At 46.8% G+C, this 18,931-nt stretch overlaps 1 protein-coding gene across 1 annotated transcript in view; it reads left to right on the forward strand.

Annotated features, from left to right (window-relative positions):
- Positions 1-18,931, forward strand: part of LOC124010018 (histone-lysine N-methyltransferase 2C-like) — a 139,952-nt gene that overhangs the window by 24,406 nt on the left and 96,615 nt on the right. Inside the window, 3 exon segments of the mRNA XM_046322321.1 lie at positions 9,512-9,671; positions 13,132-13,368; positions 15,756-15,984. Of these exon segments, the coding sequence (XP_046178277.1) occupies positions 9,512-9,671; positions 13,132-13,368; positions 15,756-15,984 (626 nt within the window).

Genomic DNA, 18,931 nt, shown 5'->3' on the forward strand with positions numbered 1-18,931 from the left:
AGTCATACACCTTACCACCAAGCCCACTGTGGAGAATTTTGAAGAATAGATCTTTGTGCCAAATAGAATCAAATGCTTTTTTAAAGCAAGCTTTATTGAGATTTTGCCCTCTTTTTTGGTGGGTGTGTTTATTCATTAGTGTGTCTAAGGTGTGTATATATGGTCAGTAGTGTAATGGTTATGGAGAAAGCCTATTTGACCTTTACGTGTAAGACAAATTCTTGAAGGAAGGTTTTGATTCTTGAATTGAAACCGCTACAGAAAACCTTTCCAAAGTTGCTGTTTATGTAAATTCCCCTGTCATTTTTAGGGTCTGATTTGAGGAGATGGGGGAGATGAGCCCCTGGTTCCAGACATCAGGAAAGCAGCTAGAAGTTACACTGAACAAAAATGTAAACACAACATGTAAAGTGTTGGTGTCATGTTCTGTGAGCTGAAATAAAAGATCCTAGAAATGTTTAATATGCACAAAAAGCGTATTTCTCTCAAATTTTCTGCACAAATTTGTTTACATCCCTGTTAGTGAGCATTTCTCCTTCACCAAGATAATCCATCTCCTGACAGGTGTGGCATATCAAGAAGATGATTAAACAGGTTCACCTTTATTTATTTAACCCTTATTTTACCAGGTAAGTTGACTGAGAACACATTCTCATTTAGAGCAATGACCTGGGGAATAGTTGCAGGGGAGAGGAGGGGGGATGAATGAGCCAATTGGAAGACAATAAAAGGCCACTCTAAAATGTGCAATTTTGTCACACAAGACAATGCCACACGTCTCGTGTTTTGAGAGAGCGTGCAATTGACATGCTGACTGCAGGAATGTCCACCAGAGCTTTTGCCAGATAAATTATTAATTTCTCTACCATAAGCCGCCTCCAACGTCATTTTAGAGAATTTAGAATTTAGAGAATCTAGCAACTTCGCACAGCCATTAAAGAGGAGTAGGACAACATTCCACAGGCCACAATCAACAGTCTAATCAACTCTACGTGAAGGAGATGTGTCACGCTGTTTGAGGCAAATGGTGGTCACACCAGAAACTGACTGGTTTTCTGATCCACACGCATGCATACCTTTATCTTTGACCAACAGATGTATATCCTTATTTCCAGTCATGTGAAATCCATAGATTAGGATCTAATTAATTAATTTAAATTGACTGATTTCCTTATATGAACTGTAACTCAGTATAATCTTTTGAAATTGTTGCGTGCTGCATTTTAGATGCTCATTCAGTGTAGTACCATGTTGAACAATTTAAGCACAGCATTTTGCAACTCAGTTGTGTTGTTTTTCAGCATTTCATATCTCATTTTATTTAGACCACACGCTTTCTTTGGTTTTATAGATTTGAACTTTTCATTTTGTTGTTGTTGGGTTATTGGGTAATCTAATAGATTTTGGTTGTTTTTAATGAGTGATTCAAGGATATTCAATATTTCTTGAATTTGTAATTGGTTATGCTGGAAGTCTTTTTGTGGGATGTTTTTGTATAGATTATATTAATTTGTCTTCCAAATTCCTCCATGGCTAATTCTTCTTTGTCATGCTTAAATTGTTCCACATTACATTTACATTACATTTAAGTCATTTAGCAGACGCTCTTATCCAGAGCGACTTACAAATTGGTGCATTCACCTTATGACATCCAGTAGAACAGTCACTTTACAATAGTGCATCTAAATCTTAAAGGGGGGTGAGAAGGATTACTTATCCTATCCTAGGTATTCCTTAAAGAGGTGGGGTTTCAGGTGTCTCCGGAAGGTGGTGATTGACTCCGCTGTCCTGGCGTCGTGAGGGAGTTTGTTCCACCATTTGGGGGCCAGAGCAGCGAACAGTTTTGACTGGGCTGAGCGGGAACTGTACTTCCTCAGTGGTAGGGAGGCGAGCAGGCCAGAGGTGGATGAACACAGTGCCCTTGTTTGGGTGTAGGGCCTGATCAGAGCCTGGAGGTACTGAGGTGCCGTTCCCCTCACAGCTCCGTAGGCAAGCACCATGGTCTTGTAGCGGATGCGAGCTTCAACTGGAAGCCATTGGAGAGAGCGGAGGAGCGGGGTGACGTGAGAGAACTTGGGAAGGTTGAACACCAGACGGGCTGCGGCGTTCTGGATGAGATGTAGGGGTTTAATGGCACAGGCAGGGAGCCCAGCCAACAGCGAGTTGCAGTAATCCAGACGGGAGATGACAAGTGCCTGGATTAGGACCTGCGCCGCTTCCTGTGTGAGGCAGGGTCGTATCTGCGGATGTTGTAGAGCATGAACCTACAGGAACGGGCCACCGCCTTGATGTTAGTTGAGAACGACAGGGTGTTGTCCAGGATCACGCCAAGGTTCTTAGCGCTCTGGGAGGAGGACACAATGGAGTTGTCAACCGTGATGGCGAGACCATGGAACGGGCAGTCCTTCCCCGGGAGGAAGAGCAGCTCCGTCTTGCCGAGGTTCAGCTTGAGGTGGTGATCCGTCATGCACACTGATATGTCTGCCAGACATGCAGAGATGCGATTCGCCACCTGGTCATCAGAAGGGGGAAAGGAGAAGATTAATTGTGTGTCGTCTGCATAGCAATGATAGGAGAGACCATGTGAGGTTATGACAGAGCCAAGTGACTTGGTGTATAGCGAGAATAGGAGAGGGCCTAGAACAGAGCCCTGGGGGACACCAGTGGTGAGAGCGCGTGGTGAGGAGACAGATTCTCGCCACGCCACCTGGTAGGAGCGACCTGTCAGGTAGGACGCAATCCAAGCGTGGGCCGCGCCAGAGATGCCCAACCCGGAGAGGGTGGAGAGGAGGATCTGATGGTTCACAGTATCGAAGGCAGCCGATAGGTCTAGAAGGATGAGAGCAGAGGAGAGAGAGTTAGCTTTAGCAGTGCGGAGCGCCTCCGTGATGCAGAGAAGAGCAGTCTCAGTTGAATGACTAGTCTTGAAACCTGACTGATTTGGATCAAGAAGGTAATTCAGAGAGAGATAGCGGGAGAGCTGGCCAAGGACGGCACGTTCAAGAGTTTTGGAGAGAAAAGAAAGAAGGGATACTGGTCTGTAGTTGTTGACATCGGAGGGATCGAGTGTAGGTTTTTTCAGAAGGGGTGCAACTCTCGCTCTCTTGAAGACGGAAGGGACGTAGCCAGCGGTCAGGGATGAGTTGATGAGCGAGGTGAGGTAAGGGAGAAGGTCTCCGGAAATGGTCTGGAGAAGAGAGGAGGGGATAGGGTCAAACGGGCAGGTTGTTGGGCGGCCGGCCGTCACAAGACGCGAGATTTCATCTGGAGAGAGGGGAGAAAGAGGTCAGAGCACAGGGTAGGGCAGTGTGAGCAGAACCAGCGGTGCCGTTTGACTTAGCAAACGAGGATCGGATGTCGTCGACCTTCTTTTCAAAATGGTTGACGAAGTCATCTGCAGAGAGGAAGGAGGGGGGGGGATTCAGGAGGGAGGAGAAGGTGGCAAAGAGCTTCCTAGGGTTAGAGGCAGATGCTTGGAATTTAGAGTGGTAGAAAATGGCTTTAGCTGCAGAGACAGAGGAGGAAAATGTAGAGAGGAGGGAGTGAAAGGATGCCAGGTCCGCAGGGAGGCGAGTTTTCCTCCATTTCCGCTCGGCTGCCCGGAGCCCTGTTCTGTGAGCTCGCAATGAGTCGTCGAGCCACGGGGCGGGAGGGGAGGACCGAGCCGGCCTGGAGGATAGGGGACATAGAGAGTCAAAGGATGCAGAAAGGGAGGAGAGGAGGGTTGAGGAGGCAGAATCAGGAGATAGGTTGGAGAAGGTTTGAGCAGAGGGAAGAGATGATAGGATGGAAGAGGAGAGAGTAGCGGGGGAGAGAGAGCGAAGGTTGGGACGGCGCGATACCATCCGAGTATGGGCAGTGTGGGAGGTGTTGGATGAGAGCGAGAGGGAAAAGGATACAAGGTAGTGGTCCGAGACTTGGAGGGGAGTTGCAATGAGGTTAGTGGAAGAACAGCATCTAGTAAAGATGAGGTCGAGCGTATTGCCTGTCTTGTGAGTAGAGGGGGAAGGTGAGAGGGTGAGGTCAAAAGAGGAGAGGAGTGGAAAGAAGGAGGCAGAGAGGAATGAGTCAAAGGTAGACGTGGGGAGGTTAAAGTCGCCCAGCACTGTGAGAGGTGAGCCGTCCTCAGGAAAGGAGCTTATCAAGGCATCAAGCTCATTGATGAACTCTCCGAGGGAACCTGGAGGGCGATAAATGATAAGGATGTTAAGCTTGAAAGGGCTGGTAACTGTGACAGCATGGAATTCAAAGGAGGCGATAGACAGATGGGTAAGGGGAGAAAGAGAGAATAACCACTTGGGAGAGATGAGGATCCCGGTGCCACCACCCCGCTGACCAGAAGCTCTCGGGGTGTGCGAGAACACATGGGCGGACGAAGAGAGAGCAGTAGGAGTAGCAGTGTTGTCTGTGGTGATCCATGTTTCCGTCAGTGCCAAGAAGTCGAGGGACTGGAGGGAGGCATAGGCTGAGATGAACTCTGCCTTGTTGGCCGCAGATCGGCAGTTCCAGAGGCTACCGGAGACCTGGAACTCCACGTGGGTCGTGCGCGCTGGGACCACCAGATTAGGGTGGCCGCGGCCATGCGGTGTGGAGCGTTTGTATGGTCTGTGCAGAGAGGAGAGAACAGGGATAGACAGACACATAGTTGACAGGCTACAGAAGAGGCTACGCTTATGCAAAGGAGATTGGAATGACAAGTGGACTACACGTCTCGAATGTTCAGGAAGTTAAGCTTACGTAGCAAGAATCTTATTGACTAAAATGATTAAAATGATACAGTACTGCTGAAGTAGGCTAGCTGGCAGTGGCTGCGTTGTTGACTTTGTAGGCTAGCTGGCAATTATCTTTAATACACAGACGGCTATGTAGCTAGCTATGTAGCTAGCTACGATCAAACAAATCAAACCGTTGTACTGTAATGTTGTACTGTAATGAAATGAAATGAAAATGTGATACTACCTGTGAATGCGACCGGGTTGTTGAGTCTATTCGGTAGACGTTGGCTAGCTGTTGGCTAGCTGTCGGCTAGCTGTCGGCTAGCTGTTGGCTAGCTGTTGGCTAACTAGCAGAGTCTCCTACGTTAAGGACGACAAATAGATGGCTAGCTAACCTCGGTAAATTAAGATAATCACATGTCCCAGAACATATTTTTATCAATTAGTTTTTAAATTTAGTCAAGTGTCTTAACGGTATAATTCAATTTCTTGCATTTTAATGTACAGTCGTGGCCAAAAGTTTTGAGAAATATTAATTTTTTATTAATATTAATATTTAATTTTTAATTTTCACAAAGTCTGCTGCCTCAGTTTGTATGATGGCAATTTGCATATACTCCAGAATGAAGAGTGATCAGATGAATTGCAATTAATTGCAAAGGCCCTCTTTGCCATGCAAATGAACTGAATCCCCCTAAAAACATTTCCACTCCATTTCAGCCCTGCCACAAAAGGACCAGCTGACGTCATGTCAGTGATTCTCTCGTTAACACAGGTGTGAGTGTTGACGAGGACAAGGCTGGAGATCACTGTGTCATGCTGATTGAGTTCGAATAACAGACAGCTTCAAAAACAGAGTGGTGCTTGGAATCACTGTTCTTCCTGTCAACCATGGTTACCTGTAAGGAAATACGTGCCGTCATCATTGCTTTGCACAAAAAGGGCTTCACAGGTAAGGATATTGCTGCTAGTAAGATTGCACCTAAATCAACCATTTATCGGATCATCAAGAACTACAAGGAGAGCAGTTCAATTGTTGTGAAGAAGGCTTCAGGGCTCCCAAGAAAGTCCAGCAAGCGCCAGGACCATCTCCTAAAGTTGATTCAGCTGCAGGATCGGGGCACCACCGGTACAGAGCTTGCTCAGAAATGGCTGCAGGCATCTGCACGCACAGTGAGGTGAACACTTTTGGAGGATGGCCCGGTGTCAAGAAGGGCAGCAAAGAAGCCACTTCTCTCCAGGAAAAACATCAGGGACAGACTGATATTCTGCGAAAGGTACAGGGATTGGACTGCTGAGGACTGGGGTAAAGTCATTTTCTCTGATGAATCCCCTTTCCGATTGTTTGGGGCATCCGGAAAAAAAACTTGTCCGGAGAAGACAAGGTGAGCACTACCATTAGTTCTGTGTCAAGCCAACAGTAACGCATCCTGAGACCATTCATGTGTGGGGTTGCTTCTCAGCCAAGGGAGTGGGCTCACACAATTTTGCCTAAAAACACAGCCATGAATAAAGAATGGTACCAACACATCCTCCGAGACCAACTTCTTCCAACCATCCAGCAACAGTTTGGTGACAAACAATGCCTTTTCCAGCATGATGGAGCACCTTGCCATAAGGCAAAAGTGATAACTAAGTGGCTCGGGGAACAAAACATAGATATTTTGGGTCCATGGCCAGGAAACTCCCCAGACCTTAATCCCATTGAGAACTTGTGGTCAATCCTCGAGGCGGGTGGCCAAACAAAACACCACAAATTCTGACAAGCTCCAAGCATTGATTATGCAAGAATGGGGTGCCATCAGTCAGGATGTGGCCCAGAAGTTAATTGACAGCATGCCAGGGCGGATTGCAGAGGTCTTGAAAAAGAAGGGATCAACACTGCAAATATTGACTCTTTGCATTATCTTCATGTACTTGTCAATAAAAGCCTTTGAGACTTATGAAATGCTTGTAATTATACTTCAGCATTCCATAGTAACATCTGACAAAAATATCTAAAGACACTGACGCAGCAAACTTTGGAAATTAATATTTGTGTCATTCTCAAAACTTTTGACCACGACTGTATATTTATACTGTTTCAGAGTTTCATAATAGTCATAGCGTAGCTCTGGGTTGTTTTGCTGCTTATGTTTTCCATTTTCCATTTGTGTTTGATGGTTTCTAATTGTTTTACATTCGTTATAAAAAAAACATTTCAACAACGTTTAGATTTTTCTTTCTGATGTTGTATTTCTTTGCTTTTCTCAGATTTGCTTTTGATCCTCTTAAAATATTCAATGGATTTTTCTAGGAGTTGAATTGACATCTTATTTATTGAAGACCTGTATAGAGCTAATTTCATTTGAGTTTGTTTCATTTAATTTCTCTGCACTGTTTGAAGCCTATCTGTACGATTTGTACATTTTGTTGGGCTGTTTTTTTTTGAGTGAGTATTGCTGGTAATTATTTTTTTGAAACACTTTGATCTGACAATGGTGTCTGTGGTCTGACAGTGACACTAATGGAGGAGGGGTCCATGTCAGTGATGTCATGCCTCCCTCTCTCTCTCTCTCTCTCTCTCTGCCTCTCTCTCTGCATCCCTCCTGCGCTCTCTCGCTGCCTCCCTCCTGCGCTCTCTCGCTGCCTCTCCCTCGCTGCCTCTCCCTCGCTGCCTCTCCCTCGCTCTCTCTATAGTTGGAGGGATTCTGTTCATTTTTCCAATGGCTTTTTGTTCTCAGCTGTGTGTGTGCGTTTGTGCTGGGGGTGAGAGTTGTTATTTTACCTTGCTTTAACAATGGGTATGGATTTTTTTGTTCGAAGTTCCCAATTCTGAATAACAAGTTACACAATCACTCTATTCTGTTATTGCATTTAATGACTGGCCTCTAAAGTTCCATTTTGGCTGTTCTTGCAAGCTGACTCTGCAGTAGCATACTTTCTGCTTTCTCACCAGGTAGTTGGATCAAAATGGAACTTCCCTCACAATGTGTCTTTAAAATAGTCTTGGCCCTTCGTGCGGTGTGTACAAATGAGGTCAAGAACATACAACCTATGAATAAAAGGGTCTACACCGAGGTCATGACATAACATTAGTACCAATCCTTCCTGTGTCTGTTTCACTCTCCTTTCTTGTAACGTTACCATTCCTTTCAAGCCAATCGCCATAACAATCAGTTATTCATACATTGCTGACCATCAAACCTGAACACGGAACTCTACACTACCTGTCCAAAATTTTAGAACACCTACTCATTCAAGGGTTTTTCATTATTTGTAGAATAATAGTGAATACATCAAAGCAATGAAATAACACACATGGAATCATGTAGTAACCAAAAAATTGTTAAACAAATCCAAATATATTTGAGATTCTTCAATAGCCACCCTTTGCTTTGATACTCTTGGCTTTCTCTCATCTAGCTTCACCTGGAATGCTTTTCCAACATATGCTAAGCACTTGTTGGCTGCTTTTCCTTCACTCTGCGGCCCGACCCCAAACCATCTCAATTTGGTTGAGGTCAGGTGATTGTGGAGGCCAGGTCATCTGATGCAGCACTCCATCACTCTCCTTGGTAAAATAGCCATTGCACAGTCTGGAGGTGTGTTGGGTCATTGTCCTGTTGAAAAACAAATGATAGTTCCTCTAAGCCCAAACCAGATGTGATGGCATATCGCTGCAGAATGTTGTGGTAGCCATGCTGGTTAAGTGTGCCTTGAATTCTAAATAAATCACCAACAGTGTCACCAGCAAAGCACCCCCACATCATAACACCACCACCTCCATGCTTTATGGTGGGAACAACACGTGGAGATCATCCGATCACCGACACCGTTGTCTCACAAAAACACGAGCGGTTGCTCTAGACCAAAGGACAGATTTCCTCCTGTCTAATGTCAATTGCTTGTGTTTCTTGGCCCAAGCAAGTCTCTTCTTCTTATTGGTGTCCTTTAGTAGTGGTTTCTTTGCAGCAATTTGACCATGTAGACCTGATTCACACAGTCTCCTCTGAACAGTTGATGTTGTGATGTGTCTGTTACTTGAACTCTGTGAAGCATTTATTTGGGCTGCAATTTCTGAGGCTTGAACTTATCCTCTGCAGCAGAGGTAACTCTGGGTCTTCCTTTCCTGTGGCGGTCCTCGTGAGAGCCAGTTTCATCATTGCGCTTGATGGTTTTTGCGACTGCACTTGAAGAAACTTTCTAAGTGGTTGGCCTGCTTTGGATGTACCAAAGCAGGCCAACCACAGATCACAAACCCAAACCACTCCGAGGTTACTGGTCAGACATCCAATTATAGGCCAATGTTCAAAGTCTCTGTGTAAAATGCTATTCCAGAGGCCAATAGCCACGACAGTGTTTTCAGGTTTATAGTAACACTCTGCTCTGTTTGTCTGATGTGTGTCATTGGTGGTTCTGTCGACGTTGTTGTTGTCATATATGACAGGCAGCCTGCCTCTGGGCTCCACTTGGGTTTACAGCAATCAGTGCTCTAGCATATGGTCTCCAAATTCCCACCATCCATCTCTTTCTCTAACAAAGTGGGTGTTTATGTTTCTAACCTGGAGTAAACTGCATGGAAGAAAAGTCTAGACCAGTCAACTTTTTCAGTTAGGGTTCTTGTCTGTATTCTCAATCACTTTTGGTAGATGGGTGATTACTTCAGGGCATGGTTTGAAATGTCATGTTAACCATTGACACAAATATACATTACTGGTAGGATTATATAGAAACATACTCGTGAGATTCTATGCGTAGATATTCATGTTTCTCTACCCCTAAACCCTGTCCCCTGTGTCTCCATCCACCATCAGATACACCAGCCAAGCAGCCTGTGGAGAGTGTGGAGGTGGGTGCCACTGAAGGACCAGGGGAGGGGGAAGAGAAGCCCTCTTCTCCCCAGGTCCAGAGCCCTCAGACTTGTGAAGCAGCTGAGATTTCTGGTCCTATCACCAACAGAGGAGTTAAAAGCAGGTCAGTCTGAGAGTTCCATCACAGCAAGTCATGGCTAAGAGGGGTGGATCTGTTTTTATGTACGGTGTATATTAATTAATTAATGTGGTACTTTTGGTCATGTAGTGTATGTGGACACCTGCTTGTCGAACATCTCATTCCAAAATCATGGGCAATTAGTGCATTCGGAAAGTATTCAGACCCCTTCACTTTTTCCACATTTTGTTACATTCCAGCCTTATTCTTAAATTTATATAATATGTTTTCCCCTCATCAATCTACACACAAACCCTTAATGACAAAGCGAAAACAGGTTTTTAGAAAATTTTCAAGTTTTATTACAAATAAAAACAGAAATACCGTATTTACATAAGTATTCTGACCCTTTGCTATGAGACTCGGAATTGAGCTCAAGTGTGTCCTGTTTCCATTAATCATCCTTGAGATGTTTCTACAACTTGGTTGGAGTCCACCTGTGGTAAATTCAACTGATTGGACAGGATTTGGAAAGGCACACACCTGTCTATATAAGGTCCCACAGTTGACAGTGCATGTCAGAGCAAAAACCAAGCCATGAGGTTGAAGGAATTGTCCGCAGAGCTCTGAGATGAGAGGATTGTGTCGAGGCACAGAACTGGGGAAGGGTGCCAAAAGAATTCTGCAGCATTGAAGGTCCCCAAGAACACAGTGGCCTCCATCATTCTCAAACTAAAGAGGTTTGGAACCACCAAGACTCTTCCTAGAGCTGGCCGCCCGGGCCAAACAGATTCATCAGGGGAGAATGGCCTTGGTCACCTCCTGATCATGAACCCGATAATAGAGCACCAGAGAGATGTAGAGATGGGATAACCTTCCAGAAGCACAACCATCTCTGCAGCACTCCACCAATCAGGCCTTTATGTTCGAGTGGCCAGACGGAAGCCACTCCTCATTAAAAGGCATATGACAGCCCGCTTGGAGTTTGCCACTTATGGACTTTCAGACCATGAGAAACAAAATTCTCTGGTCTGATGAAACCAAGATTGAACTCTTTGGTCTGAATGCCAAGCGTCAAGTCTGGAGGAAACCTGGCACCATCCCTACAGTGAAGCACGTGGTGGCAGCATCATACTGTGGGAATATTTTTTAGTGGCAGGGACTGGGAGACTAGCAAAGTACAAAGAGATCCTTGATGGAAACCTGCTCCAGAGCACTGAAAACATGATATTTCAGTTTTTCTTTTTTGATACATTTTCAAAAATGTAAAAATCTAATCACATTTTATTGGTTACATATACATATTTAGCAGATATTATTGCTGGTGTAGTGAAATGCTTGTGTTCCTAGCTCCAACAGTGCAGTAGTATCGAACAATTCACAACCATACACGCATCTAAAAGTAAAATAGTTATGGGGTGTTGTGTAGATATTTTTTTAAAATCCATTTTAGAATGAGGCTGTAACGTAACAAAATGTGGAAAAACACAGTCGACACCGTAAAGAACGTTTCTCACGTTCCTTCGAGGATTCGCGTACGGTTGATGCCGCTTGGAGTTGGACAACCGGATTCCGAATAAAGTGTTGCAATGTTTCGAATTCCGAACAGCACTTGTACATTAATTTGTATCTGCGGTCCTGTGTTTGGAAGTAGAGCAGAGTAACACCGTCGCAGCGAGGAGGAATTCCAGCGCTCATTTCGGAACCGAATGCACTGTATATGGAGTTGGTCCCCCCTTTGCTGTTGTTACAGCCTCCACTCTTTTGGGAAGAATTTCTAGATGTTGGAACATTGCTGCGGGGACTTGCTTCCAATCAGTCACAAGAGCATTAGTGAGGTCGGACAGTGATGTTGGGCAATTAGACCTGGCTCGCAGTCAGTGTTCCAATTAATTCCAAAGGTTTGATGGAGTTGAGGTCAGGGTTCTGTTCAGGCCAGTCAAGTTCTTCCACACCGATCTCGACAAACCATTTCTGTATGGACCTTGCTTTGTGCACAGGGGGCGATGAAAGAGCCTTCCCCAAACTGTTGCGACAAAGTTGGAAGCACAGAATTGTCTAGAATGTCATTGTATGCTGTAGCGTTAAGATTTCCCTTTACTGTAACTAAGGAGCCTAACCATGAACACCAGCCCCAGACCATTATTTATCTTCCACCAAACTTTACAGTTGGCACTATGCATTCGGGCAGGTTGTCCGTCGAACTACCAGATGGGTGGTGCAGCGTGATTCATCAATCCAGAGAACGCGTTTCACTGCTCCAGTCCAATGGTGGCGAGCTTAACATTGCTCATCCTGATCTTAGGCTTGTGTGCGGCTGCTCGGCCATGGAAACCCATTTCATGAAGCTCCTGACGATCAGTTCTCGTGCTGACCTTGCTTCCAGAGGCAGTTTTGATCACTGTACTGAGTGTTGCAACCAAGGACAGATAATTGTTACGCACTTCAGCACTCGACAGTCTCATTCTGTGAGGTTGTGTGACCTTCTACTTTGGGGCTGAGCCGTTGTTGCCCCTAGACGTTTCCACTTCACTTATAGTGCACCGGGGCAGCTCGAGCAGGGCAGAAATTTGATCAACTGACTGGTTGGAAGGGTGGCATCCTATGACAGTGCCACGTTGAAAGTCACTGAGCTCTTCAGTAAGGCCATTCTACTGCCAATGTTTGTCTTCGGAGATTGCATGGCTGTATGCTCGATGTTATACACATGTCATCAACAGCTGTGACTGAGATAGCCGAAGGGGTGTCCACATACTTTTGTGTATATAGTGTATGTATCCATCATTCTTCATCAGTACACATTCAGTATGTAGACACCACAGCTTGCATGCATATTCTCATTTATGGACAAATACACACATGTACGGGGGCATCTCCGGTGTGTCAGAGCATTGAGTTACCAGCCGGGAGTGGGAAAGGGAACATAACCCCCCCCCGTCATAGGTGCCACTCTGTTAAAGGTTGTAATCAATCTTTCAGACTGACTGCATTGTCGATGCTGGTGATGGAGGATAGAGGGGCGGGCGGACCGACCAGTTAAGCAGGCAGCATCTCTCCAGGGATCTTATTAACAAACCCATCTCCTCCCTCAGAAACCAACCTGATAAATATGTACAACCTGCTCTGGTCTGATCTGCCTGGTTTGCTTTACTTTCCTTCACTCCCAGCCTGTCTGCTGCTCCCTCTATGGCGGCTCGAGGTCCTCTGTTTTGGATCCTCGGATGGATGGATGTTACTTAATCTATTGATTTGAGTAGATGTGTATCAAAGGCCCATACTACGTGTAACTTTCAATTCCCACAGATGTTTGTTGTAAGAAAGGAATACTGTTGGGAATTGCAACACAAATATAGACGTGTGTGTGCACCCTTGCTTTGTTCGCGCCTGACCGTGCCATACCAAACCGAAGAGAAGTAATTCACGGCCAGTCACTGACCATGATGCATGGCTGAATGTCCCACTGGGTATATATAATTAACTGACAGTCCCTCTCTCCCTCTCTCAGTGAGCAGCTCTGTGCCTTCTGTTACTGTGGCGGCCGCAGTCTGCTGGGTCAGGGGGATCTCCAAGTGTTCGACTCCTCGCCTGGACACGAGCGCAATGCGACAGGAGGAGGAGGCCAGGCCAACGACCACAGCAAGGCCAGCAAAGGATACGGCAGAGATGACAGCGGTGTTGACAGAACCACTCAGCCCAGTGATGCAGCCGGAGATGCCAGCTCAGGACAGAGAGGCACACAGAAGTAAGTAGGCCTGGCTGGCTGGATGACATGGCTGTCTGAAAGGGTTTGGATGGTAGAGCTAGCCTGGTCCGGTCTGGGCGAGCAGGGACGGTGAAATCTGTGATGGCCTCTGTAACCGGTTAACGAGCTGTATGGAACGAGAGCTGGGCTCTCTGCTGCTTTGATGTCACAGGCTGTTTATTTGGCCAGCCTTGCCTGTCCATACAGACACCTGTCCATACAGACTCCTGTCCATACAGACTCCTGTCCATACAGACTCCTGTCCATACAGACTCCTGTCCGATACAGACTCCTGTCCGATACAGACCCCTGTCCGATACAGACCCCTGTCCGATACAGACCCCTGTCCGATACAGACCCCTGTCCGATACAGACCCCTGTCCGATACAGACTCCTGACGATACAGACTCCTGTCCGATACAGACCTCTGTCCGATACAGACCTCTGTCCGATACAGACTCCTGTCCGATACAGACCCTTGTCCGATACAGACCCCTGTCCGATACAGACCCCTGTCCGATACAGACCCCTGTCCGATACAGACTCCTGACCGATACAGACAGACCTCTGTCCGATACAGACCTCTGTCCGATACAGACTCCTGTCCGATACAGACCCCTGTCCGATACAGACTCCTGTCCGATACAGACCCTTGTCTGATACAGACCCTTGTCTGATACAGACCCTTGTCTGATACAGACCCTTGTCTGATACAGACTCCTGTCTGATCCAGACTCCTGTCTGATACAGACTCCTGTCCGATACAGACTCCTGTCCGATACAGACCCCTGTCCGATACAGACCCCTGTCCGATACAGACCCCTGTCCGATACAGACCCCTGTCCAAACGGCCTTGCCAATAAAGACGCCTTACCAATACAGACGCCTGTTCATACAGACTCCTTTCCAATACAGACGCCTGGACAGGGAGTGAGCAACATGACACAGAAACATCAAAACAAAGGGACACAAAAACAGCAGCAAACAAAGATGTGTGTGCAACATGTCATCATAGTGGATGATTTCAGCTGGCAGCTGAACTCTAATCTCAGAGTTGATGTCTTGAGTGTCTGCTAATGTATTGCATATGCGCGGAGTAAGTGCTTTGTGTACTATTTCATCCTCTCCTGTGTCAGAGGAAGGGTCTGAGTGCGTATATGACTGCTCGTGAACCCCACCTCACCTCTCGCCTCACATTGTGCTAATGTGATCAATTATCTGAGAGGGTTCCAGACATTAACTCTGAACTTTCCAGGGCTAAATTAGCACCCTTTCCCTCGCAAATTAAATCAACAATCCACACGCAGGGCAGAGAGGCCTGTGCATTCACTCTCCTCACAGGCCTTAATGGATGATCATACTCTGGTTTAGCAGGTCATATTAGCACTCTGCTCTTGAAAGCTAAATTAGCGCCGCTCTGCTCCCCCTTGGCAAGCATTTCTGCCTGCTGGGGTCCCCAATGGTCCTACTATTCCATGTAGAGTAAGACTAACACGTAAGTGCGTGTGTGCGCGTACTGTGCACTGTGCCAACAAAGGACCCTCCTTGGACGTGTTTCGGACAGCTGTCTAATTTGTTTGTGTTCTTTGGAGCCAATAGTGTCTCTCCCTGGGGTCCCTGTGACGTAATGTGCACAGAGAGCAGAGCGTACATATATACACACACATCCACCGCAACACGCCTGGCAGCTATCCAACGCCAGCCAGGCATTATTGTTGGAGCAGTGTGATTGGTAGTGTCTCTAGGCTAGACTGTGCCACAGAGAGAGGGTGGCAAGAGGACGGAGGGTGAAGAGGAGAAGGAAATTTCAAGAAAAGGGATAGAGGATGGAATTTAATCCTATTTTGCACAATATGTAAGCTCTGGTCAGGAGGGCCTTAACAATGACAAGGCATTATACAGTGAATATCATTATGACTTCTTCATCCTCATCCTAGCCTTCACTCTCTCAGTTTTGGCTGTTTTTGTGTTTACTGTTTACTGAAACCAACTAGTTCTTTTAAATGCTAGTTCCCTCTTACCATATTTTCCGCATGCTCGGCAACTCACTAGAGCAGGAACTCTGGGAACCGTTTCCCTTTCAGCAGATTTCTTGAGACAGAACAGCCAGCCTCTTGTGTGTCACGACCCGCTTTCACCCCCTCCTCCTCCTCTACTGCTCTCCCTTCTCTGCTCTCTAACATTTTTCCTCTCATCCTATCTCTCCTCCTCTCTTCTCTGCCTTATTTCTTCTCATTTATGCTTTGCATCACTTCTTTTACTATTTAGTTTTCTATCCCTCTCTTCGTTCCTGCCCAGCTTGCATCACTTTGCTCTTTCAACTCTTTCTACCTCCGCCTCACCTCCAGTTATTTTAACTCATCTCTCCCTCTTCATCTCTCTTCCAGTGGAGCTGAGAGCCATGGGGAGTTACCCGACCCAGACAAGGCCAGCAGGTTGTGGGATGAGCTGGCTCACGTCGGCCTCCCAGGAGATGTGGACGTCCAGTCTTTCTTTGAGGAGTCGGGGCAGTGCTTGGCGCATCACTGTTGTGCGTTGTGGTCGCAAGGTGTGTGCGAAGGCGAGGGACAATCACTGCTCAACGTGGACATAGCCATCGACTCAGGGAGCACAGAGGTGAGCAGCCCACAGTCCTCTCATGATAAAATGTCTATTAAGTAAATGGGATTATACACTCTATAGAGAGTATGATTTAACTGTGTCTATAGATAAGGGTTTCCGTTAGCAAAATGTGACCAGCAGCATTTTAATTGACCGGACATTTGAGAAATTTACCAGACCCATATGTAATGCATTGGCTGTGTAACCTAGTTAGGGTGTCCAACCACTTGCTCAGAATGTCAGAAATCAAATTTAGATTGCAAATGTGTGTGTCCTTCTTACCAAATTTGAAGATGTTAGAATAACTGTCCACATTTACTTTTCCTCAGCCCACAAGATGAGTAATGAACAGCAAAATCACTAGTCTATGTCAATCTACTATCCCGCATAGTAGAAAAGTGTACCTATTCTGTTGGTCAGCTTGTCGTTCTATTTGAGAAAGAAATGGCCTATTCCAAACAATCTCTGGGACATTTGGTATTTGGTATTTTTTAGGATCCCCATTAGCTGTTGCAAAAGCAGCAGCGACTCTTCCTGGGGTCCACACAAAACATGACACAATACAGAACATTAATAGACATCTCAAGGACAGAACTACATCAATTGGAAACAAGGCATAAGTGCCTACATATCAATACATACACATAAACTAGGTCAAATAGTGGAGAGGTGTTGTGCCGTTTGGTGTTGTGTTGTGCCGTTTGGTGTTGTGTTGTGCCGTTAGGTGTTTTGCCGTTAGGTGTTGTGCCGTTAGGTGTAGTGCCGTTAGGTGTTGTGCCGTTAGGTGTTGTGCCGTTAGGTGTTGTGCCGTTAGGTGTTGTGCCGTTTGGTGTTGTGTTGTGCCGTTTGGTGTTGTGTTTTGCCGTTAGGTGTTTTGCCGTTAGGTGTAGTGCCGTTAGGTGTTGTGCCATTAGGTGTTGTGCCATTAGGTGTTGTGCCGTTAGGTGTTGTGCCGTTAGGTGTTGTGCCGTTTGGTGTTGTGCCGTTTGGTGTTGTGTCGTTTGGTGTTGTGCCTTTTGGTGTTGTGCCGTTAGGTGTGATGTGCCGTTAGGTGTTGTGTTGTGCCGTTTGGTGTTGTGCCGTTAGGTGTAGTGCCGTTAAGTGTAGTGTCGTTAGGTGTTGTGCCGTTAGGTGTAGTGCCGTTAGGTGTTGTTTGGTGTTGTTAGGTTTTGCCGTTAGGTGTTTGCCGTTAGGTGTTGTGCCGTTAGGTGTTGTGCCGTTTGGTGTTGTGCCGTTAGGTGTGGTGGTGTTGTGCCGTTAGGTTTTGTGCCGTTAGGTGTTGTGCCGTTTGGTGTTGTGCCGTTTGGTGTTGTGCCGTTAGGTGTTGTGCTGTTTGGTGTTGTGTTGTGCCGTTTGGTGTTGTGCCGTTTGGTTGTGCCCGTTTGGTGTTTGTGGTGTCGTTAGGTGTTGTGCCGTTAGGTGTTGCCGTTAGGTGTAGTGCCGTTAGGTGTTGTGCCGTTAGGTGTTGTGCCGTTTGGTGTTGTGCCGTTAGGTGTTGTGCCGTTGGTGTTGTGCCGTTAGGTGTTGTGCCGTTAGGTGTTGTGCCGTTAGGTGTTGTGCCGTTTGGTGTTGTGCCGTTTGGTGTTGTGCCGTTTGGTGTTGTGCCGTTTGGTGTTGTGCCGTTTGGTGTTGTGCCGTTAGGTGTGGTGCCGTTAGGTGTTGTGCCGTTAGGTGTTGTGCCGTTAGGTGTTGTGCCGTTAGGTGTTGGTGTTGTGCCGTTAGGTGTTGTGCCGTTGCCGTTTGGTGTTGTGCCGTTTGGTGTTGTGCCGTTAGGTGTTGTGCCGTTAGGTGTTGTGCCGTTAGGTGTTGTGCCGTTAGGTGTAGTGTCGTTAGGTGTTGTGCCGTTAGGTGTTGTGTTGTGCCGTTTGGTGTTGTGCCGTTAGGTGTAGTGCCGTTAGGTGTAGTGTCGTTAGGTGTAGTGCCGTTAAGTGTAGTGCCGTTAAGTGTAGTGTCGTTAGGTGTTGTGCCGTTAGGCGTAGTGCCGTTAGGTGTTGTGCCGTTAGGTGTTGTGCCGTTTGGTGTTGTGCCCGTTAGGTGTTGTGCCGTTAGGTGTTAGTGTGTTGTTAGGTGTTGTGCCGTGCCGTTAGGTGTTGTGCCGTTAGGTGTAGTGCCGTTAGGTGTTGTGCCGTTAGGTGTTGTGCCGTTAGGTGTTGTGCCGTTAGGTGTTGTGCCGTTTGGTGTTGTGCCGTTAGGTGTGGTGCCGTTGTGCCGTTAGGTGGTGTTAGGTGTTGTGCCGTTAGGTGTTGTGCCGTGGTGTTGTGCCGTTTGGTGTTGTTAGGTGTTGTGCCGTTAGGTGTTGTGCCGTTTGGTGTTGTGCCGTTTTGGTGTTGTGCCGTTAGGTGTTGTGCCGTTAGGTGTTGTGCCGTTTGGTGTTGTGCCGTTAGTGGTGCCGTTAGGTGTTGTGCCGTTAGGTGTGTGCCGTTGGTGTAGTGCCGTTAGGTGTGTGCCGTTAGGTGTTGTGCCGTTAGGTGTTGTGCCGTTAGGTGTTGTGCCGTTTGGTGTTGTGCCGTTTGGTGTTGTGCCGTTAGGTGTTGTGCCGTTAGGTGTTGTGCCGTTAGGTGTTGTGCCGTTTGGTGTTGTGCCGTTTGGTGTTGTGCCGTTTGGTGTTGTGCCGTTTGGTGTTGTGCCGTTAGGTGTTGTGCCGTTTGGTGTTGTGCCGTTAGGTGTTGTGTTGTGCCGTTTGGTGTTGTGCCGTTTGGTGTAGTGCCGTTAAGTGTGGTGTTGTTAGGTGTTGTGCCGTTAGGTGTTGTGCCGTTAGGTGTTGTGCCGTTAGGTGTTGTGCCGTTAGGTGTAGTGGCGTTAGGTGTTGTGCCGTTAGGTGTTGTGCCGTTTGGTGTTGTGCCGTTTGGTGTTGTGCCGTTTGGTGTTGTGCCGTTTGGTGTTGTGCCGTTAGGTGTTGTGCCGTTAGGTGTTGTGCCGTTAGGTGTAGTGCCTTTAAGTGTAGTGTCGTTAGGTGTTGTGC

This window comes from Oncorhynchus gorbuscha, linkage group LG22, assembly GCF_021184085.1.
Source record: "Oncorhynchus gorbuscha isolate QuinsamMale2020 ecotype Even-year linkage group LG22, OgorEven_v1.0, whole genome shotgun sequence".
In the NCBI taxonomy this organism is placed as follows: Eukaryota; Metazoa; Chordata; class Actinopteri; order Salmoniformes; family Salmonidae; genus Oncorhynchus; species Oncorhynchus gorbuscha.